The following is a 23,011-nucleotide window of genomic DNA, read 5'->3' as shown; positions in this document are numbered from 1 at the left end:
ACCCATTTACTCTACCTCTACAGAGGGATGTGCTGGCCATTAGTCCCTGTACTGAACATCCAATGACAACATCTAGAAGTGGGCCCCACGCCTCTAATATCATGGTAATTTTATTTTATAAATTATCTATTTGAAACCATAATTCTATCTGCCCAAGTAGCAGACGGCACCTACTGAATAATGAAAGTGGACTTCGTTTTTCTTGAGATTGAAAGAATGTAACCTGTGAACGCAGCTTCCTCTTTCTATCATAGAGATTAAAATAAATGGTAAATTGAAGTCTTCTTTGTTTTTTCACTGGAATCAGTCCACTTAACTGAGTGCCTTCACCCGAAATCCTAAATTTGCATTGTGAGGATTGCTACCTTGTTTGTAGCTCTGTTATAAAACCTGGACGGAATGGGCTACTTCTAAAATCTGGAAATCTGGACAGGGTGAAGGAGCGGTTCCCTGTGTCTCCTTATATTAAGGCAAGATCAGAGGAAAACAATTTACCCCTATATACTATTTCGTCAGCTCCATTCAATCGCGGTTAAATCTAGTTGAACCTGATTGGACCAGACTCAGTCACCTCATTGGAATAGTTCATCCCTTTTAGATATCAATTTTTAAAAAACAGCCAGTAGACATGTATTTTTAATTGTAACCAAATTTCAAATACGGCCCAAGAAATTTTAACAGAAATCGCCAAGTAGAGAGTATTTATTATAATCTTGTCAACTCTACATCAATCGACCGTATCACCTCTGCTTCTGTTCTCAACATTTCTGATCTCCTTCCACTACCATCCAAACGAAGATGAACCACACGTACAGAAGGATGTGATCCCACTTTTTCAGCATTTCCTCCGACCACCCTCTCTGCGTGTCTCTAGAAGCGGAGAACTTCCAAATAGGAATCAGTAGAGTTTTCTCCAGAATCACTACAATGGAGACGACGGGCATCATACACTTTCAAGATTAGAAATCATAACTTTTTTATTTTTTGGGTTATGTAAATGCATTCTCAAATCAGCATTAGATGATAGAGGGAAGACAGCTAAAAATGAGAAGAAAAGAGATTATTGAGTCCAAAATAATAAGGGTAGAAACATACCATCAAGACTTAAGACTTGTAGTAGGCAAGGACAGTGTAGTTGGTGCCAAGCGCAGTGAGACCTAAGAGGAAAATGGCTGCAACAAGAGAGATGGAGCTCCATGGATTCTTAAAATATGTCTTTTTAAGGTTAACTTTCCACTCACGGAGCCGTCTGTTCCACTTCTTTATATTCTTCTCATGGTATTCCCTCATATCGGCTCTTAATTCCTCATATGAGGTGTTCGGGGTGTACCTCATATCATGACGCAGCTTTTGCAAGTACTCTGCAATCTTCTCGGCATTTGGATGGTCTGAGAACATTAGTCTTTCAGATTGAAGCAACCGAACATCCCTAGGCGTTTGGAGGAGAAAGGCGATGAACTCTATGTAGGCACTAATAACATGGCCCTTGCCTGGGTGTAGATGCTCAAAGACCACCATATTCAGCATCCTACTTTCAGCTGACATTCTAACATGGACTACTGGCAGGCTCAGAATCCCCTTATCCTTATCAAACGTAATGTCCAAGTTGGCCAAGACGGGATTTTTTATATCTTTCTTCTTAAATACCACGCCAACGTTGTGTAATTCAGATGCAGTATAGAATACATTCCCCAGCCGTTGTGTGCTTTGGCGATGGCTTCCGACTATAATGTTTCTTACCTCATCAAGGAAGTGTAGGGGTTCCTGACGTAGGGAGTTGAAGGTCATTGAGAGTCAGCTTTCAAGTTTTAATCAATGGGGATTAAAGATAAACTTATCTCAGATTTATTTTTCTACATAAAATTTACCTTGCTCTTTACCTGCTCAATGCCGTCTTGCTTCTCCTGCTCCTCTGTTGGTTGCGTTGTCTGTTTTGATGCGAGGGAATTTGTTCTGGTCGAAGATCCTGGGACTTGCTTCTCCTGCACCTCTCCCGATTGCATCGTTTGTTCAAGCCTTCTAATTAGAGATCCAGGGAGCTGGTTTTCCAGCATAGCCATATCTTCATCCAAGTCAGAGACTGCAAAGGGTGCAGCGCTGGAGCTAAACATGGGATCATTTTCACAGTAATCAGACTCGAATTTTTTATCCTTGTTTACATATACTCGTGTCATCTCCAACCAAAAGAATCCATCAAGCACCATTAATTGTAAGAACTTATGTGGATCTTTCCATTTCTCATCCAAATTTCTGTATGACTCCATTAAGAGCTTTGTCAGGGGTTCGAGTACTTTGACATAATATTCAAAAGATTTTCCAGATCTCCTGAGTACATGAGCCAGTGCTCTGTGCTTGTGTAATTCCATTTCCATGAGGTGAGGTGCACCGTGATGGTATGGCCCAAAGGATACTAGTTTGGGTGTGTATGCTTGAGGGTTTCTTTCCCTTACATACCAGGGTACACGATAAATACAACATTTTTCCCACTCTTTCGCCTCTTCCTCTTTGGACATAACCTTCAGCTCTTTCAGCAGTTCCATGTCAACGATGGTGTCCTCTTTCGCAAATTCAGCAATATGTTTATCCTTTTGCGTTACATGTATGTAACGTTTCTGCAAGTGATCAGCTGCTTCTACAGAAATCTCCGTTTGCTTCAGTACTCTCTCCGTCTCCATCTCAGAATGGTTTTACTGAGTCGTCTCTCCTTTGCAGAGAAATCGCCCCCAAGAAAGAAGTTGGCAGCACCCGTTGATTCAAAACTACGCAGCACACCCTGAAGACAGACTCTATACATCAAAGGTCACTGCTTTTCTTTCCCGTCTTCTTTATTCCTTGCATTCGCTTTTAATTATTGAGAAGTACTCCAAGCATTCCCAGCCTTTTCTTTTTCTTTTTCTTTCCATAAAGTAATGTTTGCCATAAAGTGATGTTTCAACAGCCCTGTTTTAATGGTCAAACTTTTTCACATTGTGAATTCCCAAATCTTTGAATCTTCTTCAATTTATATGGGAATCTTCATTCTTATTTTCAAGTGCTTCTTCTCTTAGTAACAGCTCTGCACCAACGAAAATCTTAGGAGAGAGAGTGGGGGTCTCCTCCGCCTCCCTTCTATGTTTCCAGTCATACGCCCAGGAAAGAGTTCCCTTGAAAATCAACACTCCACTACGAACACAAATGTACTATAAAAACTTAGACATCATTTATAAAAAAAAAAAAAAAAAAACTTGTAAATAAGAGATCGATACGTGTATAAACACCAAAACACTTGGATAATTCCCATCTTTTGTAACAATATTTTATCTAGAGGTTTCTTAAAAATGTGAATTGTAGAAAAAAATATTTCAAATCAGGCGCATTAAATTTCTAGTGTCGTGTTTGTATTTCCATCTTATCGTTCTTTGATTTTTCTCACCCTCCAGAAACTGATGTTCGTCTTGTCCTTTCATCCTTGAAAAGCCTGTCCAATCTAACTTTTTCTTTTGCCCCATTGTTTTTCAATAATTGCCCTGCCCTGATCCATCACTCTCCTTCGTATTTTCTGAATGTGAGAGGGTTTAAATCGTATCTGTAACAGGGAAGAAAACAGAAGCGATTAGTTAACTCCTTTGCTCCCATGATCATGCCTTTTTATTTATTCATTCATGGTAACGTAGCTTTTGTTGGAAAACTGCACTCTCGTTGTTACCTGGAGAGGCGATAAAGATGAGAAAGGCACTGATTTCTCCATGGTTCCGCTCGACCCAACTCTCTTTATTTTCCAGCTACCCCACGTGGGACAGAGATTTAAAAAGGTTGCTGGAACAGTACGCAGCTCGTCCGAAAGAACTCCATCGATCCACTGATCACAGCTTCGATCGGTCAACGCACTGGCATCCGCTTCCTTTCTTCTTCCGTCGAGGAGCATGGGACCAGGGGCGGAGATCTGCCGGAAGCCGCCGTTCTTCGCGCTCGTGTGTTGCTTCTATTATCTTCTGCTTCTCGCGTCGGCGCTGCCCGTGACCCATCCGCTCCGAGAAGTGGTGGAAGAGGTGAACGCAGACGGACCTTTCGTCGGCGTCGTGATGGCCTACGAGGCGGAAGAGCGCGCGCTCTTCGACTCCGGATTCTTCCGGCCCCGCAGGCGATTGCCATGGATGGATCTCTCTGGTCAGTAGATCCCTCACTTTCACCCCTGCCAAAAAAAGGCGTAAATCTTGCTGTCTCTTTCGGTTGTCTGATCGAGGAACATTACAGGGCGGAGATTCCACGTTGGAACCATTTCGGACGTAGATGTCATTTGTGTAATGTCTGGACAAAGAAGGGTATTTTACTTTTTCTTTATTTATTATTTTGGTTTAAGATTAAATAAAAAAATATTGTATATTTAGATTTCTTGATTTGTTCATTATGTAGTTAAACGCGGGAGTTACTGTCCAAATCCTGATAGACGTATTTGATTTGAGGGGAATAGTGCATTACGGGACCGCCGGAAGTTCCAATGATTCCTTGTCTTTCGGCGACGTTAGCGTCCCCAAATACATCGCCTTCACCGGCTCCTGGGCGTGGATGGTGAATCCTTTTTCGCACTAAATCGATGCGAATTCCCATCCAGTTCTGATCGGAATTGCTTCTGGGTTTCTTCTGACTTGTTGTTTTTGCATTGCATTGTCCACAGAAATTAAACTCAGACAAGGCCGAGCTGCCGGAGCTCACCATTGGGGCTTACAACATTCCCGCGGCAGGCAAGAACTTCCTCTCGCGGGTGCAGTTCAAGCCGGAGGAATTCTACTCCGTCGGACGATCCATGGAGGAGGTTTTCTGGCTCGAACCCGATGCTTCCTGGTACCAACTCGCGGGGACGCTTCGGGTAATTAAGTAGACGGTTTATCATTATTCCCGACCTCCGTTTTTCTTTTCTTAATAAATCGCTATTTCTGTTCTCACGAGTCGGTTCGATTTGCGTTTTCAGGATTTGAAACTGCAGCAGTGCGAGAACGCGACATATTGCCTGCCGGAGACGCCCAAAGTGGTCTTCGGGCACAGGGGTTCGACGGCCGATATTTTTGTTGATAACGCTGCTTATCGAGACTTTCTTTTGAACACATTCAACGTCTCCACTGTCGACGAAGAAAGCGCAGCCATCGTCATGGTCCGTCGCCTGTCTCAGCTCTCTCTCTCTCTCTCTCTCTCTCTCTCTCTCTCTCTCTCAAACCGTCACTCCCGAGTTTATTTACCAGTTCCGTGTACGCCTAATTTGTTCTTGTCTCCCTCGCTTTTTACTTGCAGACGGCCAGGTCCAATAGAGTTCCCTCTATTGTCTTCCGAGGAGTATCGGATTTGGCTGGAGGAGGTTCCACTTGGTCATCAACGAGTCTCAGTTCCTTGGCGTCGATTAATGCTCTCACCGTCGCCGTCGAGTTCATATCTCTGATAAGCAAAGCTGCGCCTGCTTTATAACCTCTCCTAGGAGGAGAAGACCTCCGACTGTTGCCGATTATCAAGCTGAATTTCACGTAAAGCTGAAACATTTGTCCTCACCAGATCGCATCTTCTGGCGAATCAAATAACGCCTCGCCCTTATCCGGATTCGGCTGGTCAGTCTTCATCCCGGATCTGATTTTCTCCCCTTAATCCAGAATTCGGATTCTCACCGCCCAAACCGCCTTTACCTAATCCAGCCGGTTCGCGAGTAGCCCTTGGTTAGAACCTGGCTGGGTTCAGCTCGATTCTAAAGCATTTCGAATCGTGTTTGAACAGCTGTTCTCACTCGTTTTATGTAACTGAGTCGAACTAGAGTGAGCCGAGGTTTGGTGCACGAGCTTGTGAGCCAATTTGGTAACTAAATAAAAAAAAAATCGCCTTTCGGGACTTGTCAGCCACGGGAGGGGAGCTTCGTTTTTGACATTTCGTTTTGATTTCGAAATCGAAATTCTCAGTCTCATAAACTCTCTTTTGAAACTTTATGGACCAAAATTGGCAATGCATGTTGTCATATTTTAAGATGATGGTGTTGATTCAATTTTGGATCCAATGGTCAGATTAAGATTAATTGAAATGTGTTTTCTAAAAATATTTCTTTTACCTCTTTATCTCTCAATCGATTGTAACTAACTTTTGGTGTTGCCAAATAATTATTTTTACCTAAAAGGTAAGTTTCTCCAATTTTTTCCTTAAAATTTTGAGCTAAGGTCTGGTTTTATATAAAAATCAATTTTTTCTTGTGTCATCTATTTCTCCTTTATCATTGCTATTTTTCGTTATATAAGACTCTAAGGTAGCGAAATTATTTCAGTCATTAATATTATTTCAATTTGTTGATGGTTGTTGGTTTAGTTTTGGATCTAATGGTCAAATTAAGATTGATTTAAATATGTTTTCTAGAAATATACTATGTGGTGAAAGCTATACTGAATATTAATTTAGTTGAACGAACCTTATTTGAGATTCATGATTATTTTATAGCCGTGTGTAATGTGGAAATTAGTAATAGATAAACTATTTTATGTTTTAACTCTACGAGTGTTTCCACAAGTCACATGTCACGTTCTTCATGAAATTTAAATTGGTTAAAGTTAATGACTTATGCGGAACATTGGAAAATTATTTTGAAGAATGTGTCTATAATTGTGAAGAAACTTCACAATATATTTTTTTATGTTTTAGAATGGCAGAAAGTGAGTAATTTCATGAGATAATGCTATCAGTTACTTGATTTTTTGTTTTTTTTCTTAGCTCAGTAATTTACTATTTATATAGAATTTTATGCAGATAGCATCGCAGTCAAATTTATACATAATATTTTGTACGATTTATTATATATATATATATATATATATATATATTTTTTTTTTTTTTTTTTTTTTTATATACAAAATTTAAAATATAGGCACCTACTCGAACTAAAATTATTTGGCAGCTCTGATGCCACCCCTAACGATGAGTCACGCATCACCATCCTCCATCCATCCTGCAATGATGGGCCATGTCGGTGCGGTACCTTCCATGGATCCGCTCTCAAGTCAAGCCTCTTCTTCCCCTACTAAATATCCCACGTGATACACGCTGCTAACTGAACGCAGGTGTGAATCATTAAAGCTGCGATTGGTTAATGGATCGAGCTCTATCAGGTACCTTTTTAGATCTACGTTCAGGAATCCGGATTTACCAGTAGTCTAAGGGTCTTAGCACTGGAGTCGAAGAATCTCTTCGTTCATTGACGAAAATGGAACCAGAGGCGAAGTTCCGTCGGCCGCCACTGCTCGTATCTCTGTTCTTCAGAATCTGTCTTTCAGAATCTAGACTTACTAGTGATACTCACTTGCTTCCGCTTCCTCTTCTCTTCCGTTGAGGAGCAAGGAACAAGAGGTGAAGATCCGCGGCCCCGGTGCTTGGATTTTTGTTCTTCAAAGCTGTGCTTCTTCCTGCCTGCGAATTCCTTCCCACGGTTCGAAGGAGATAGATTTTGCAATATCCGTACGAACAGAGTGGTTAGTTCATAACGAATTTGAATTGAAGTGAATAATTGAATTGAAGTGAAATGAATTGATTCAACTTCAACTCATGTTTGCGTGTTAGTACAGGCGGATTCAAGTGGCGGGAAAACAGATTCTAATATTAGTACACCCAAATGAAAAATATGATATAAAGAAGATAATGAGTAACCTTTTATAATATACTTAAATAGAATATATACCTAAACATATAATTAACCAAAATAAATGTGATTACTACACTTATAAGTGATTTAATTTGTAGTATTATAATATATTAATATTCTAATTAATGAAAAAATATATTATATTACTTAATGATTATAGTTTATTATAAATTAAAATAATAATTACGTGTGACTAGAATAAATTATACAAAAATAACATAAGAGAATATAATAAATACACATAATGGTTTAATTAATGATAGAAATTGGATAATTAAGGGGGGGTTATTCCACAATGAAGTGGAAATGAAGTGGAAAATTGAATTGAAGTGAGATGAATTGCTTCCACTTCAACTCATGTTTGGGTGTTAGTCCAGGCCAGTTGAAGTGGCTGGAAAACAGATTCTAGTGTTAGTGCTTAAAAAACAAATTCCAGTGTCCTTTTTTAAATAAATAAGAGAATGAGTACATAATTAACCAATTAATGATTACAATTCATTATAAATTAATATACTAATTACGTGTGACTAGAATAAATTATATAAAATTAATAAAAATTAAAAAATAACAGAAGGGAATATAATAAATAAACATAATAGTTTAATTAATTATAGCAATTGGATAATTAACCAATTAATGATTACAATTCATTATAAATTAATATACTAATTACGTGTGATTAGAATAAATTATATAAAATTAATAAAAATTAAAAAATAATATAAGGGAATATAATAAATAAACCTAATGGTTTAATTAATTATAAAAATTGGATAATTAACCAATTAATGATTAAAATTCATTATAAATTAATATACTAATTACGTGTGACTAGAATAAATTATATAAAATTAATAAAAATTAAAAATTAACATAAGGGAATATAATAAATAAAAATAATGGTTTAATTAATTATTGCAATTGGATAATTAACCAATTAATGATTAAAATTCATTATAAATTAATATACTAATTACGTGTGACTAGAATAAATTATATAAAATTAATAAAAATAAAAAAATAATATAAGGGAATATAATAAATAAATTTAATTGTTTAATTAATTATAGCAATTGCATAATTAAACCAATTAATGATTAAATTTTATGATAACTTAATATACTAATTACGTGTGACTAGAATAAATTATTTAAATTACATAAAATAGTTAAAAATAACATAAATGAATATAATTAATAAATAAATTATTTTGTAATAACATAATATATAGTATAAAAATACTTAATAAATTAAAATAAAACACATGACAAAAAGGTATAAAATGACAAAAACTTTCCTTGCATCCTCAGTATAATGACATTTGCCATATGCATCGATAAGACTATTTGTGACATAAACATCAGACTCCAACCCCATTTTGATAGCATATGAGTGGATCTCTTTGCTCGCATCAATTAACTGCAAGCTAGCAATTGATTTCAAAATAGTGGACAATGTTGTCTGGTTACAGTTAAACCCTTATTTTTGCATCTCACAGAAAAGTGATATGACTTCTTCATCATTCAAATTTTGTATGTAGGCTGAGATTATAGAATTCCAAGAAATTAAATCCTGCATAGGCATCAAATTGAAAACCCTTCTTGCATCCTCCATAAGACCACATTTTGAGTACATATCAACAAGTCCCACACAGACAAATACATCAGTATCAAAACCCACTTTGATCAAATGTGAATTAATTTGCCTACCCAAATCGATCATTCCCATGCCTGCACAAGCTTTAAGAATACTAGATAGAGTGAACATGTTTGGAGTTGTGCCTAACACTTTCATCTCTTGCAACAATTCCAGTAACGATCATGGAAACCATGAAGAGCACAACCTGCAATAAGAGTGTTCCATGAAACAATATCAGGTAGCAAAATTTTCTCAAAAACCATCATAGCAGCTTCGATATCTCCTAATTTAGCATAAATATCAACAAGTGCATTGGCTGAAAAGGAATTAGCATCATATCCAAGTCGTATCAAAGATCCGTGAATCCTTCTACCCTGAGATAGGTCCTCTGAACCTGTGCAAGCATTCAAGCCGCTTGAAATACTAAACTCATCAGGCATCACTCCAAAACTAAACCCTAAACAAAAGCAACTCTTCAAAACTAAACCCTAGACCTTAAAACCCTAAAAGTCCCAAACCCCAACTCTAATCCCGAAATTAAACCCTATCAACACGAATTTGAACCCTAAATCCCATAAACCCTAACCCTACATCCCAAAATTTGGCCACAATCAAGATAAATTACGCACGAAAATTCAAATTAACTCAAACACAACACTAAATTAGTTGAAAAAAAATTAGGGTTTCGGATTACCTTCTAAAATTTGGGGGAAATCACCGCCGAATGGGGAAATGTAAGCCCAATGGAAGAAATCGACGCCTAACTGTCGAAAATCGAAGAAGATTGAAGGAAATCGAAGGATATCGAAACCGAAATAGGTTAAATCAAAAGAAATCGGGGGAGGAGGAAAGAGCAGAGCGAGAACGAGAAGGAAGAGGGAGGCTGAGAGTGAAAAGAGATGGAGGCCTAGAGGGAAAAGAGAGAGGGAGACGAAAGAGGGAGAGGGAAGAGAAAGGCCGAGAGATAAAGAGACGAGAGAGGGAGATGGGGCGAAAACGAAAGATAACAAGAGAGAGGGAGCAGAGACAGCAGAGGGAGCAAAGAACGAAGACGAGAGCCGAGTGAGACGAGCAGACGAGCGCCAAGCAAGAGGAGCAGAGCGAGCAGAGAGAGCGAAAACGAAAGAAGAAGTCGGGCGAAAAAATTCGTCGGGAGACGAAGGCTGAGCGAGAGGAGAGGAGAAGAGGAAATGGGAGAGATTTTTAGTTTCGGGGGGGGGGGGGAGAGAAAGAAGCGATGCCGTCGCTCGCGGTAAGTGGATGATTTGAAAAAAAGGGCGGAATCAGTTTTCTGTCGTTTTTGCCTGAGGAGATGAAACGGTGTTATCTCGCTTCAATTCAAATCATTCTGGACTAACACCTTATTTGTGATGACTTAGGTAATGCGAGGGGGAATTCATTTTACTTCATTGTGGACTAACTCCCCCTAAACCAATTAATGATTACAGTTTATTATAAATTAATGTACTAATTACATGTGACTAGAATAAATTATTTAAAATAAAATAAAAATTAAAAATAACATAAGTGAATATAATAAATAAATAAATTATTTTTTAATAACATAAGATATAGTTTAACATTAAAACTCACTATTTTAATACAAAATAAAAAATACATAATAAATAAATAAATATATTAATTTATCAATAACATAATATATATTTTACATATTATTAATTAATAATATATTAACAAAACAAAAAAAACTAATGGTTTAATTAATTGGATAATTAAACCAATTATGATGATGGTTTAATTTTTTCTAACTTAAGAAAAATTAAACATCGTCTTCCTTAGTGTTGTCTTCTTCAGCGGCGGGCCAGCGGGCAATGGCGACGGCGACGGCGGTGGACAACGGCGACGTTCCGATGGTACACCGAGAGGCTCGGGCTCCTGTGCTATGCGACGGAGGTCAAGAGGGAGTGGAGGGAGAGGAGAGGGAGGCCGATGGGGGTGGGGGAAGAGGGAGGAGAAAAAACATTGTCAGGATATGAAGTCCTTTTCGGGGGGGAGAAGCAACGCTCGAGGAAAGTGGTTAATTCGCAAAATAGGTATGAATCAACTTTCTCCCGTTTTTACCTGAGTGAATGAAATGGTGTAATTTTACTTCAATTCAATTATTTTTACATTAACGCCATTATTTGATAAACAAGGTAATTCATTCCACTTCATTGTGGACTAATCAAGTGGTTCGATGAAATCACTAAGAAAAATTATGAGTATGAGCCAGGCGCGAAGTTGGGTAAAGGCAATCCTAAAATGATTAGTTATTATTTTTTTAATTAATAAATTAAAGATATGATATTATGTGAAATTAGTCGAATATCCATCCAATAATGATTAGCTAATTTAAAAAGTTTATTTTTTAACTAATAAAATTAAGATAAAAATAAGAAATATTTATTATTTTTAATAAACAATTATTTTTATTAAAAGCAAAGTGTTTAGGATTACTTTATTTTCAATTTTTATTCCGTAAAATATAATACCAGAATTCGTTTGAAAATGTAAGAAAGTATGAAAAACTATTTAAGTCCGTTCCGTTCCTGGCTCGTGCTTAACCGAAACGCCGAAGAAGGCATTCGCGGGACCCATCTTACGAACCTATAAGAGAATCTTCATCATTATCCCTTACGTGTCGCAAACGTATTGCTTTTTTCCTAGTCTTTTTCCGATTTAACGTTAAAACCAATGGAAAAACTCCACGTGGATCATTGGGGTCCACGTGTTCTTAGTTCATAAGGCCCAGCTTCGTGACTGGATATTAATTCCACACGTGCCTTACGTATACGGACTTCCGAGGTCGTAATCTCCCGCGCTCAGTCCCCTCTTTAGCCGCCTTTTTTCTGTCCTCTCGCTCCTCTCAATCTTCTCCGTCCCCCCCCCCCCCCCCCCCCAAAAGTGAAGTTTCCTGGCATTGTGCGTAATCTGTTCTCTTCTCGCCTGTGACAGAAACCTCCGACGTCAGGCGATCATTTTACGTGCCTCGAAGAACTCACCAAGAGATGCTGGAGCATTTGTCAATCCCGAGAACAATGCTTATATAGAGGGAAAAACAGACTCTGCCAAGGAATGAGTGCGAATAATATGATTTAACTAGGTCTAGGGTTTGTGTTTTCCTTCTCTGGAAGTTGTTGAATCTGATTCTTTACTCGGGAAGCCGTAGGTATCGGTGCAGCTGCGAGCTACGGCTCGGAGATCAGTTCAGTGAGAGGGAACGCTGTTGTTGGTTTCGAATCGAGTTGTGTTGGGCTATGTGGATCCTTCCAGCTTGTCCGTCGGTTTCCGGCTTGTGTGTGAATGTTAGGGTTTCGCATCCGTCCATTTGGTTGGCGAGGATTTCTCCAGGCTCGTGTTCGTTTTGTGCTCGTTCCGGAATTCAGCGAGGCATGACGCGTGTGCCGTGTAATTCCAATTCCACCTCGAAGTTTAGAGCGATGGCAGAGCTGGTAGAGGACAAAGAAACTACGGAAAGGATTGTTGCTCCTAGAAGAGGGGCCATTCTTGCATCAGATTTGAGGGCAGATGACGAAGTCGAGCACTCAAGGACATTCCTTGAAGCCCGGACAGAGGAAGGTCAGTTTCTTTCTACATTAAAATCAAGGGTGTGTCATTCCTAAATTTTTGTTTGGAGTTATTTTAGTCATAATGGAACCTGTGGTCTATTGAACTGTGATGGAGTTTTTCTGTACTTGTGTCGTGACAAATTGTTCGTGCGTACCCAATCCCCTGATCCATCTTACGGGATGGTTATTAGGTAGATTGAGCCTGATGCTTCTACTTGCCAGATGGTTGAATGTGAGAGGAGCTGAAATCCAGATGAGGGCACTGACTTTAAGAAGGATAAATAACTGCTAAAAACTAACTCGAAGCAAAATAAAACAGGTATTGAAATTGGTATCGTGAGGTGAATTTCTTGATTCTTTGGTTTTGAATTCAATCCTATTGTGTGGTTTTGGTAACTGACTCATGGCGACTTGGGGCACTTTGTCATTGATGTACTGATATAGAATCATGTTAAGTAACTGCTCAAACTGAAACCAATCACTCTATTATGTGTTGAGTTTGTGAGGAAATATGTGCTACATTTGTGTGTGGGTAACACCCCCTGAATCCTTTCCGTGCATGCATTCTGCTATGAGGGAAGAGCTAAACAAGATGGCAGCTGATGTGATCGAAGAGGTCCTTAATCGATTGTGACTGTTGGCCACTTATCAGTGGTGCAGTCCACCAGCAAAGCTTGCGGAATTTGTTCTCAGTTTTTTCCAATTTTAATGTTGCTTACACACACAACAACCCTTTCCCAGGTGAGAGTTGAACCCAAGACCTCACAATAGAAACTCCCCTATAAGGCCATGCCATTGGGCCAAAGGCTCAATCTACAATATGTTCTCAAATATGACAAGTGCAAATAGGTTCACTGAGGTGGACCAAGCCACAGAACAATCTGATAATTTCTTTCATTTATCTTTCTTTGTTTGGTTCGTTCTTCTCCATTCTGCGTAGAATTGCTGCTCTGTACAAAACATATCTGTTGGTTTTTCTTTATTTTTCCCTTGGAATTTCATACTTTCTCTTCCTAAAGTCTTCAAATGTCTACAGTGGAGCCGATGGTTGTGGTTGGTTAGTGACCCCTTCTGTCACATCAGACAAGCTTTCTCATCTGGCTCTTCAATCATATCTCATTCGGTCTTTAAGACTTTTTCATTGATGGTAGTTTATCCAAATACTCATTTTCGCAGCTGTGGGTTGATCCACAAAACTTTGCAGAGTTGCTTTCTGGGATTACGAAGGAGATAGAAACTGGTAGGCTGCCTCCAAGTATTGCTTCTGGGATGGAGGAAGTATACCGAAATTATCGGAATGCGGTAAAGAACTTACTTTCTAAACCAGCTGGATGACTGAATCATATGTTATCAACTTGAAGCAGTTTTTAGGACCAGGATGCTTCTTATATAACGTCTAAAATTATTTCTCTATATCTACTAAAATTTGGCATCCCTTTAATCTACATCTTATTGATTTGCTTCGAGATCTTATGGGATTTCTTTTGTAACATTCAGGTTTTACAAAGTGGGCATCCTGAGGCAAGGGAGTTGATACTGTCAAACATGGCTGTTACATTTGACCGCATCCTATTGGATGTTGAGGTTCATCCATTTGCTTAGTGCTTTTCATTTAGTGGTCATTAATATGTGTTGGCCCATTATCTTATGGCTTGGAAATGATACTTTTTCTTGATTTCCTGATAATATGTGACATCTTTTTTACAGGATCCTTTTGTCTTTCCTCCTCACCATAAAGCCATCCGAGAACCCTTTGACTATTTCATGTTTGGTCAAAAGTATATCCGGCCATTGCTAGATTTCAGGTTAGTTTGAGAATTTCTGTAGGTTTCAGTAATGTTAATCTGCTGCTCTGGTTGTGAAAGTTAATGTTTTTGGTTTGGTAGCATGTATTTCTGGAGAAACACTTGAATAATTTGCCTTGTAGATAGCCCAACTAATTTGTTCAATAATTTTTTTCCATGGCTGTTTGAAGCAATTGACTGATGCCTCTCAGATTTGGGCTCTAATTCAGGATGAGTTTTTTCTTGACATTTTCAAAGAAAACTATGTTTGAAGTTTCTCTCTCTGTGTTTATGACCATGATATTTATTTTACTGCTTCAGAAAATCATATATCGGCAACGTCGTGCTTTTCAACGAAATTGAAGAGAAGCTTCAACAGGTGCTTATTTAAATTTATTTTATGATGTTTGTTTCAAAGCAATCAGAAAGTGAATTCATTGGGAAAGTTCAAAGAGACCGAGTATACTTGAGAAAGAACAATGCGAGTGAAGTGCAGAACATAGAGAGGATATACAAGATTTAATAAAAATATCACTAGCATCTTAGTCAGGTGAGTTTGTACCGCTGTTGGCACATGGTTTATCACATGATTATAATAGAATCTTTTAGATTTTTTTGAAAACTAATTTCTTTTAGGGTTTGATCACATGGTTATAGTTGATAATGGCATTAATCATGTTTAGACCTAAAACCATGGGTAATTATATTGTATTTCAATACGGTAACCTCACCAGAATGGGATGCAAATTATTCAAATGACCTGATCACCCATTTTGATGTGCAAGTCAGTCTGGATCTTATTCTGTCATATTCACACTCAGAACTCGTCAAAAAGGGTAAAAATAGCTATGGCACATCCAAAATAGACGAATTAAAAAATTAAAAAATAGAATATACCGGTAATTTTCTCTTATGCGGCTTAATTAGCATATTTTTCCTCATATAATTACTTCGATGTTGTATTTCTCTATTTTCCTACATTCTAAATGCAGCAAATGAAACCCAAGTGTCTGCCAGGGGTATAATTGCCTTTTCTCTTGTTTTTATGATGGACATTTTTATATTACAAGTGTGGCCCCACCTCGTCTCCTGGTGTCAGGAGAGAGTAGGGGCGTAAAGTTGTATTCCCAATTTGCCATGGAAAGTGGGGGGATTCATTGCAGAGTAGCTGTACAGAAAGAGGGCTAGGGAGGCCTTTCACTACCCCTTCATTCAGAATGGGATTCGAGGGGGTTGAGAGGCAGAGAAGACAGCCCCACTCTCTTGGCTCCTTTCCCCTCTCTCTTAATTGGTGAGGAAGTAGAGGGGGTGGACAGTTTATCCAACCATAATTTTAATTTCAATTTGATTTTAAAAAAAAGTAATATGACTTTTTGCTATATCCTTGTGGTACAGTAAGGCTGAGGCTATATCTGGCCTGTAACGTTTAATTAGAGTATCATTTTTGAAATACAGTATCTAAGAGTCTACTTGGAATTATAGTGTCTGACAAGCTCTGTTTGTAAATTACTCTGGAACGTCTTAGCATATTCTACATTTCTTCTGAACTGACTTCATTAAGGGTTTAGCAACTGGCTGCTTAATGAAGAATCACTTGCTATTCTTCATTAATTATGTTGAGTTTTATGCTTGTTATATTGGAATCTTCTAAATTATTTGTCAAAACACTCATAGGTAATTGCATCAGGCTTTAGATATCAAATTGGAGCCAAAAAATAGGATTGCTTCTTCATTTACTTCAGTTTTTGTTTTCACATTGGCACTTTTTAGCATTGGTCGAACAGTTTTCATTGGCCCAGAGTCCTCATAAAAGATCAATTGATTGAAGCATTTATTACAGTACTTTGTTGATTCCTTCGTCCTGAATGTTTATACACATTTATTACTTTCTTCCTCTAAAAACTTGGTAAGTAAGGAGAACATTTTCAGTTTCCTTAACTGTTTGCTAATCTCTGTTATTCTGAAACCTTCTCATCTATTCCGTCTGAAATCGCTGGAATCAAACTTGTGATCTCTTCTTGGAAAGTCCAATTCAAATTAAAAGCAAACCTTACTCTAAAATGGGTATAGTGAATCAAAATCACATGGAGCTGTTTTTCGTAGGATGACAGTGGGTGGGGTAATTGGGGAACCAATCCCACTCTGTCTAGTGTAAATCATGGAAATTTGGGTATAGTGAATCAAAATCACATGGAGCTGTTTTTCGTAGGATGACAGTGGGTGGGGTAATTGGGGAACTAATCCCACTCTGTCTAGTGTAAATCATGGAAATTTGGGATTTTACCATGGGGAAAAGAACAATGTTGGAGAATGTTAGGGTCAGACTTGTGGGCTTTGTTCTAGTCTTTTTAAAATCCAATGAATCGGGTATAATGAATGAACTTGAATTAGCAGTTTTTTTTTATTTTGAAGGATTGAAGTAGTTTCTTAACATCCCCTTTCAGGATGCATAATAACGTTTGCAATTTAGATTATGTTTTGGAATGGTCATGTCATGAATTCAGGAAAGCAATGACACAAGAGAGAACAAGAGAAGGATTGAAACTGCAACATTAAGAGAAAAAAGGCAAAGTGACAAGTGCTGAGGATGTGGTGAGTCCTGGTCAACAATGAGCGGTTGCTGACCAGTGTACAATCTCTCCCCTTATGCCCCGAGGCTTGAGGCTTTGCCCTCCCTCCAAACTCTTCATTTTCCCCTTATTTCCAATCGATCCTGCATGTCCACAAAATCACTAACTATCATTTTTAAAAAAAGTTTAAAAGGGAGTGTAATAAAAGACTCTACATTTAACAAAAAATTAATGCAAAGGTGATTATGTTTGGCTCCTTCATATTGTTCTGGTACTGCAAATCCAATATGTTTGGCATGGTTTGTGGTACATTTCTACAGCATTCTATGTGTGACAATCTTAACCGGAATACCAGCATGTTCTCTTACTGTTTAATCATCCACGCGTTACAGTGACCAAGTTCTTCATTTCAAATGTAACAGTTTGGAACATGCTTGTAAGTTTTGAAATGTAGATAACTTGTCAGTTCTGAAATGTGGATAAACTCGTCAGTTTATCTTGAACATACTTGTTCATTGTGCTCCAAAATCTTATCTTTACGTTGAGGACGACCTATTAATATGTCGATTCTTATCTGGATAATGACATTTTCCATCACACAAATTTGGAATTTATTTACTAGTAACTACTGAAAAATTTAAAATTGTCTGTTGACATTTTTTGAAATCTTGCATCTGTCACTGATTTTCCTAATGCATGTATGAATGTATAATAAACATTTTTGGTTACAGGGACACAATATAATTCTAATATCTAACCATCAGACTGAAGCAGATCCAGCAGTAATTGCATTGCTGCTTGAGAAAACACATCCAAATATTGCTGAAAAGATGGTAGGAATTTTTTTCCTGACCTATTGATGAAAAGCTTAGCAATTTTTGAGGCAAATTACCTTGAATAACTGAAATCTTCTGCCTCAGACATTTGTTGCTGGTGATAGGGTTGTGACAGATCCTGTTTGCAAGCCATTCAGCATGGGAAGGTGATCACCAGTTCTTGCTGTAATTGAAGCAACTCTTGTTGTGTGTTTTGTCTTTATTGAATGCTAAAAAGGCAACTGGTTACGTATTTGATTACCAGAAACCTCATCTGTGTGTACTCAAAGAAGCACATGTACGACAATCCTAAGCTCACTGAGATGAAGACAAGAGCTAATACTCGTAGCCTAAAGGAGATGGCTTTGCTTTTAAGGTATGCTCCTCATGTGGGAGCTTTATGATTTTTAATTTGAAATCATTCTTATACTGACAGCTTTATATAATCATGGTTGCTTCTTTTATTTATTTATTCTCTTATTTTATTGTATGTGTGAGTTTTTATACCCATTTGAATTATGTTCTTACTGATGAAGGTCTGGATCACAAATAATCTGGATTGCTCCAAGTGGGGGACGAGATCGTGCAGATCCTACAACTGGAGAGTGGTTTCCAGTAAGTTAACCTGCATCTTGTGTGGGATATGATTAAATACTTCTGTTGTGTTTCCTTTTTCTCTTGTGTTATTATGGAGTGTTTTCAAAATTACAAGCCATAATCTCGTTCCAATCAGTCATGTTTCTTTATTGATGTCGTGGATCACATCATAGAATTTTGTGTTGCACTTTTTGCTAGTCGTTCTTTTTCATTATATCGTGAGAAGTGTCAAGTGGCTTTTGTTTCTCCTTGGGATTAACTTATTTGAAGAGAAATTCATGTCAATGTTGTCAGAATTTTGTTTTATTTGATTGTCAGTGGGAAATGATGACACTATGAAGAGGGACTATCTTACTAATGTGGCTTGCCAAGCGCTGCTTATTGTCCATTAGACTATTTGTGTGAGGCAGAGTTAGACTTTTAGAATACTTTTCTTCTAGAAAGCTACTTATCTGTTACTTAAAGTACACATCCAATATGGGAATTCCACTAATGCTGTCATTTCAAACTTGCAGAACTGTAGTTCTTTTCTGAAATAAGAGATTGGAAGGCAAAGTAGCTAAAAAACTGTCACTATAAATTTCTAGACAAAATCTTCGAAGTATGTAATTTATTCATCTTCATCCTCTCACATTTCAAGATATCTCTTGTGTCAAATATATGATGATTTTATGCAGAGAAATGGCCTAATATATCTTAGCCAATAAAAGGAGAAAAGTACTTTTAATTACAAAGAATAGAAACAAATCCAAAACTTCATCAGTCGTCCTTAAGTAATTGAAACTCAGAAGTTTTTCATGTTATGTTAATCTATGTGAATATGGCTAGATTTACATTCCTGATTAAGTGATTTTTACAATTACCCCGGATAAAGCATTAGAAATATACATGTGAAGTGGTAGTACAATCCCAAAAACATAAGTTTTTCATTTATCACAGTAAATCAGATTTTATAAGACTATGGAATTTGTTGCTAGATTTACATACCTGATCAAGTGATTTTTACAATTACCCTGGATGTCGCATTGGGAATATGCATGTGATGTGATATTACAAAGCCAAAAACATAAGTTTTTCATTTATCACAGTAAATCAGATTTAAAAAACTGAAATTTGTACAAAATTACATCAAATTTAAAAGACACCAGTATGCCCATAAATTTCAAAATAGATAAGATTACTATTTGATCAAATCCAGTAAAATCGAGGAAGATAAACTAGAATAAAATAAAAATTATAAAAATGATTTCAATCATAATTGGTGGGTGTATTGGGGCCCGAAGGGCATACTGGTGTCCCCACCAATTCTCCTGCTGTTGGAGAACTTGACCCCATCGAGTTTGGCATGGGTGTTTGGATAAGACCTCAACAAAAAGGATCCTGGATTTATTCGAATGCAAACCAAAATTCTCAATTGTGTAGTACACTAGCAAGCACAATTAGACCAACGGTACTGAAAAAGGTCTTGTTGATGTTATGTAATACTGTATACAATAGTAATATTCCATGTGTGTCATGTGTTGCTATGATTACTGCTTAAAATACTAAAATGCTAGGACCTTTTAGCATCAGCAGTTAATACCAGGTAGACATCTTATATGTTAGCAAACTATACTTCAGGTAGACATCTTATATGTTAGCAAACTATACTTCAGGTAGACATCTTATATGTTAGCAAACTATACTTCTCTACAACTTAGATGTCCCTAATACTTAATAATTAGAATTATTGTGAAAATTGTAGCAATGCCATGATAAAATGTATATGCTATGTGCTTCTCTGGAAGTTCTCTGAGAACATCTTTATGGAACATGTATTGTGCTTGTTTGATATATTATTTATTTTATTGACTTTCTGCCATGTCTTTGCCAATCACAGTACAAATGATTCTGTAGAAGCATAACAAATTCTTGTTTTTCAAGATTTAAATCTTATCCATTGCATCTAACTTCACAAGCAACACTTGTGTTAGACTTCTTATTCACTATGTATTCCTCATGACTAGTTTCTTTCTGTGTGATTCCTCTATTTTTTTGTGGTACTGATATAAAGGGAGACAGGCACCTTTTGATGCATCCGCTGTGGACAACTTGCGGAGGCTTTCATATCATTCTGGTGTACCAGGGCATGTATATCCTCTAGCACTGCTGTGCTATGATATCATGCCACCACCACCCCAAGTATGCTCCTCTCTATATTCTTGTGTTTTTCCTTTTATTTTGCTCGGCAACTGGCTTAGTATGTAGCATATTTTCAGGTGGAAAAGGACATTGGTGAACAGAGATTGATTTCCTATCATGGTGTTGGGTTATCTGGGGGTCAAGAAATGAACTTTGATGACATTACAGCCGGCATTGAAAACCCTGAAGAGGTTAGTTTTGTTTTTTTCATTTAAGGATGTGCAGGTGGTGGGTCACTGAAATTCATTTTGGCTCCTACTAGTGGCACCACCCTCTCTAATCTGGCAATCGAATAAATGTCCGTTTTAACATGTCTTTCTTAGCAATTACTTAAGAGAGTAAAAGGAGACTGAAAAAATATTGGCCATCAAATGTTTTCGGTAAACTCACATTGATGGGACAATGGCACATTGTGAATCATGTGTTCTGTGTCATACATTGCATTCAAGGACGGAGTGCATTTATTTTTTCTATGAGACAAGATCATGGTGTTTTAGCAAAATGGTCTGCCTGAGTTCAAATTATTTTCTTTGGTGATTATGCTAGATTATGGTTCCAGAGATGCAACAATAACTAAGTCAATGTATCTCAAAATGGTAATGAAATTGCAAATAGACCTGCAACCTTCAATGGCGGCAAGCTGAAATATGAGTACTATGTTTTCTTTTCAGGCTAAGGCAGCTTTTTCACGAGCTTTATACCGTTCGGTGACGGATCAGTACAATGTACTAAAGTCTGCTGTGCATGGCAACCAGGGATTTAATGCGTCAAATTCAGATGTCTCATTATCTCAGCCATGGCAGTCTCCATGAGGGGCTTGCTTTGCCTTAGGTACCATCCTAGCACTTTTCCTATTTAACATGGTTCTTAAGATGATAACAAGGCACCGAAAGTAACATCGGAACACAGCTGCTAAGCATTATTTCTTCTAGACCTCTGAGTGCGTTGTTTGGATCCTCTCCTCAACGCCTCAAAGCTTGTGGGCATTCCCAATTGGACAAAGCCCCATGTGGAGAACTGTGGACAAAATGCTGGAAAGGGTCGTCTGATCTTCTACACATTTTTCTACTTGAAATCTCAACACATTATTTGTTTCTAATTTTTATTTCCTCGTCCACCAATGCAGGTGGAATTATCGTGTAAAGTTTGTACTGTATATAAGCAGCATAGAATTTGTTTGTTAAAGCTTTGAATTAGTTCAAAACTCTTTCCAATAAATTCATTCATTTTGTTTTTCCTGGAATTGATTAAACGTCCCTTTTCTGCTAGTTGGAAAGCCTGCGACCAGGTCTTCGATGTGAGGCCTGAAGAGATATTAGTAATTGCTGGGACAAAGGGGGTCTCACCCTTCTTTTATTTTGGCAAAGAACCCTAAGAGATACGAGGAAGGATTAGAAGAAATCGATACTGGATTTCACCAGTAGCTACAAATAGGAGGAGAAAGATGAATTTCTCGTCACTTAAACGAGATTTGCAGACGCCATAACAGGTTCAAGAACACTTACAGATGGAATAGAACTCAAAAGGGAGACATTCAACTGATTCCAAAATCGAGAATACAAATACTATATTTTTTACTCCATTTTCATTGAACTAAGTATTTGAACTTTCGATTCTCCAAAAAAAAAGAAAAAAAAAGAAAAAAAAAAGGGCAATGAGTGCAATGGAGTTGGAGTAGGTTGAAAACTAACATGGGCCTGTGCATGTGACATGGAACATGGAACTACTCGCTTAACAAGTTTGGGATCAACGAGGTAAAATGTTAGTGAGCACTTGCATCCTATATGGGCCAATGTATCTCATGAGCTTGCTACTAATATTTCGCACAAATCCTCTTAATTATATAGAATAATAAGTGACATATTATTTAATAAAAATAATTTTCTAGAAAATAATTCTTTAATGGATGTCTTGAGTTGAGAACTCATAACAAACCCGTGGGCCGATAAATGGGCCACGCTCCCCTCCTGGATCTTACAAAATGGAGGGAGAACAAACTCCCCTTGAGGCCCATAAGTTGGCCTATCTGTTTTGTAAATAATTCTTCAAATTTAATGAAAATTATATTAATTTTTCAAATAACATGATATGGAGGTCATATTTAGAAATTACTTAAATTATTAATTACTGTAGGATAAAGTGGCCGAACCAGTGAGTCACGTACTCGCCTTATCAATGGCCCAAACGTGAGCCCCACCTCTCTGAAAATTAGTTTTCAACC

General features: G+C 37.5%; 4 protein-coding genes across 7 annotated transcripts; 2 read left to right on the top strand and 2 right to left on the bottom strand.

Annotated features, from left to right (window-relative positions):
* Nucleotides 1-627: 627 nt before the first annotated feature.
* Nucleotides 628-2,762, bottom strand: LOC137934904 (UPF0481 protein At3g47200-like). 2 transcript variants are annotated; one of them, XM_068779488.1, is made up of 3 exons: nt 1,869-2,762; nt 1,096-1,764; nt 628-922 (listed from the first exon to the last, which is right to left on the bottom strand). In XM_068779488.1, exons 1-2 carry the CDS (start codon nt 2,673-2,675, stop codon nt 1,105-1,107), a joined length of 1,467 nt encoding a protein of 488 aa, XP_068635589.1. In that variant the 5' UTR covers nt 2,676-2,762; the 3' UTR covers nt 628-922; nt 1,096-1,104. The 2 variants fall into 2 exon arrangements, with proteins under 2 accessions (XP_068635589.1, XP_068635590.1); XM_068779489.1 differs by having other exon boundaries at nt 1,881-2,762.
* Nucleotides 2,763-3,711: 949 nt separating this feature from the next.
* On the top strand, nt 3,712-5,847 carry LOC137934580 (bark storage protein A-like). Its single transcript, XM_068779006.1, has 6 exons — nt 3,712-4,146; nt 4,234-4,301; nt 4,393-4,548; nt 4,655-4,846; nt 4,949-5,128; nt 5,266-5,847. The coding sequence occupies exons 1-6, from the start codon at nt 3,903-3,905 to the stop codon at nt 5,434-5,436; spliced, it is 1,011 nt and encodes a 336-aa protein (XP_068635107.1). The 5' UTR covers nt 3,712-3,902; the 3' UTR covers nt 5,437-5,847.
* A 3,268-nt stretch (nt 5,848-9,115) lies between these two features.
* LOC137934220 (putative pentatricopeptide repeat-containing protein At3g23330) lies at nt 9,116-9,714 on the bottom strand. The gene is made up of 2 exons (XM_068778495.1): nt 9,480-9,714; nt 9,116-9,366 (listed from the first exon to the last, which is right to left on the bottom strand). The coding sequence occupies exons 1-2, from the start codon at nt 9,712-9,714 to the stop codon at nt 9,116-9,118; spliced, it is 486 nt and encodes a 161-aa protein (XP_068634596.1).
* Nucleotides 9,715-12,170: 2,456 nt separating this feature from the next.
* Nucleotides 12,171-22,575, top strand: LOC137933976 (glycerol-3-phosphate acyltransferase ATS12, chloroplastic-like). 3 transcript variants are annotated; one of them, XM_068778135.1, is made up of 13 exons: nt 12,171-12,853; nt 14,048-14,145; nt 14,341-14,427; nt 14,551-14,648; nt 14,949-15,006; nt 17,929-18,030; nt 18,118-18,179; nt 18,278-18,388; nt 18,549-18,627; nt 20,671-20,790; nt 20,868-20,981; nt 21,462-21,621; nt 22,060-22,575. In XM_068778135.1, the coding sequence occupies exons 1-12, from the start codon at nt 12,532-12,534 to the stop codon at nt 21,600-21,602; spliced, it is 1,392 nt and encodes a 463-aa protein (XP_068634236.1). In that variant the 5' UTR covers nt 12,171-12,531; the 3' UTR covers nt 21,603-21,621; nt 22,060-22,575. The 3 variants fall into 3 exon arrangements, with proteins under 3 accessions (XP_068634236.1, XP_068634235.1, XP_068634237.1); XM_068778134.1 differs by lacking the exon at nt 22,060-22,575 and having other exon boundaries at nt 21,462-22,025; XM_068778136.1 differs by lacking the exons at nt 21,462-21,621; nt 22,060-22,575 and having other exon boundaries at nt 20,857-20,979.
* Nucleotides 22,576-23,011: the final 436 nt, after the last annotated feature.

Source organism: Aristolochia californica, unplaced genomic scaffold (genome assembly GCF_029961685.1).
Source record: "Aristolochia californica isolate CCGP_79_NKW_82.1479 unplaced genomic scaffold, dmAriCali1.0.hap1 SCAF_6, whole genome shotgun sequence".
NCBI lineage: Eukaryota > Viridiplantae > Streptophyta > Magnoliopsida > Piperales > Aristolochiaceae > Aristolochia > Aristolochia californica.
The sequence above is the reverse complement of the archived record's forward strand: the minus strand, read 5'-3'. Positions and strand labels throughout refer to the sequence as shown.

What these genes read in the sequence shown, in the direction of transcription:
- LOC137934904 (XM_068779488.1), bottom strand. Translation starts at nt 2,675, where the DNA reads ATGGAGACGGAGAGAGTACTGAAGCAAACGGAGATTTCTGTAGAAGCA. An exon ending in TTGAGCAGGTAAAGAGCAAG is followed by an intron (nt 1,765 to 1,868) that starts GTAAATTTTATG and finishes TCCCTACGTCAG; the next exon opens with GAACCCCTACACTTCCTTGA.
- LOC137934580 (XM_068779006.1), top strand. Translation starts at nt 3,903, where the DNA reads ATGGGACCAGGGGCGGAGATCTGCCGGAAGCCGCCGTTCTTCGCGCTC. An exon ending in TAATGTCTGGACAAAGAAGG is followed by an intron (nt 4,302 to 4,392) that starts GTATTTTACTTT and finishes TTCATTATGTAG; the next exon opens with TTAAACGCGGGAGTTACTGT. An exon ending in AACTCGCGGGGACGCTTCGG is followed by an intron (nt 4,847 to 4,948) that starts GTAATTAAGTAG and finishes TTGCGTTTTCAG; the next exon opens with GATTTGAAACTGCAGCAGTG.
- LOC137934220 (XM_068778495.1), bottom strand. Translation starts at nt 9,714, where the DNA reads ATGCCTGATGAGTTTAGTATTTCAAGCGGCTTGAATGCTTGCACAGGT. An exon ending in ATGGAACACTCTTATTGCAG is followed by an intron (nt 9,367 to 9,479) that starts GTTGTGCTCTTC and finishes AAGCTTGTGCAG; the next exon opens with GCATGGGAATGATCGATTTG.
- LOC137933976 (XM_068778135.1), top strand. Translation starts at nt 12,532, where the DNA reads ATGTGGATCCTTCCAGCTTGTCCGTCGGTTTCCGGCTTGTGTGTGAAT. An exon ending in GAGATGGCTTTGCTTTTAAG is followed by an intron (nt 18,389 to 18,548) that starts GTATGCTCCTCA and finishes TTACTGATGAAG; the next exon opens with GTCTGGATCACAAATAATCT. An exon ending in TCATGCCACCACCACCCCAA is followed by an intron (nt 20,791 to 20,867) that starts GTATGCTCCTCT and finishes GCATATTTTCAG; the next exon opens with GTGGAAAAGGACATTGGTGA.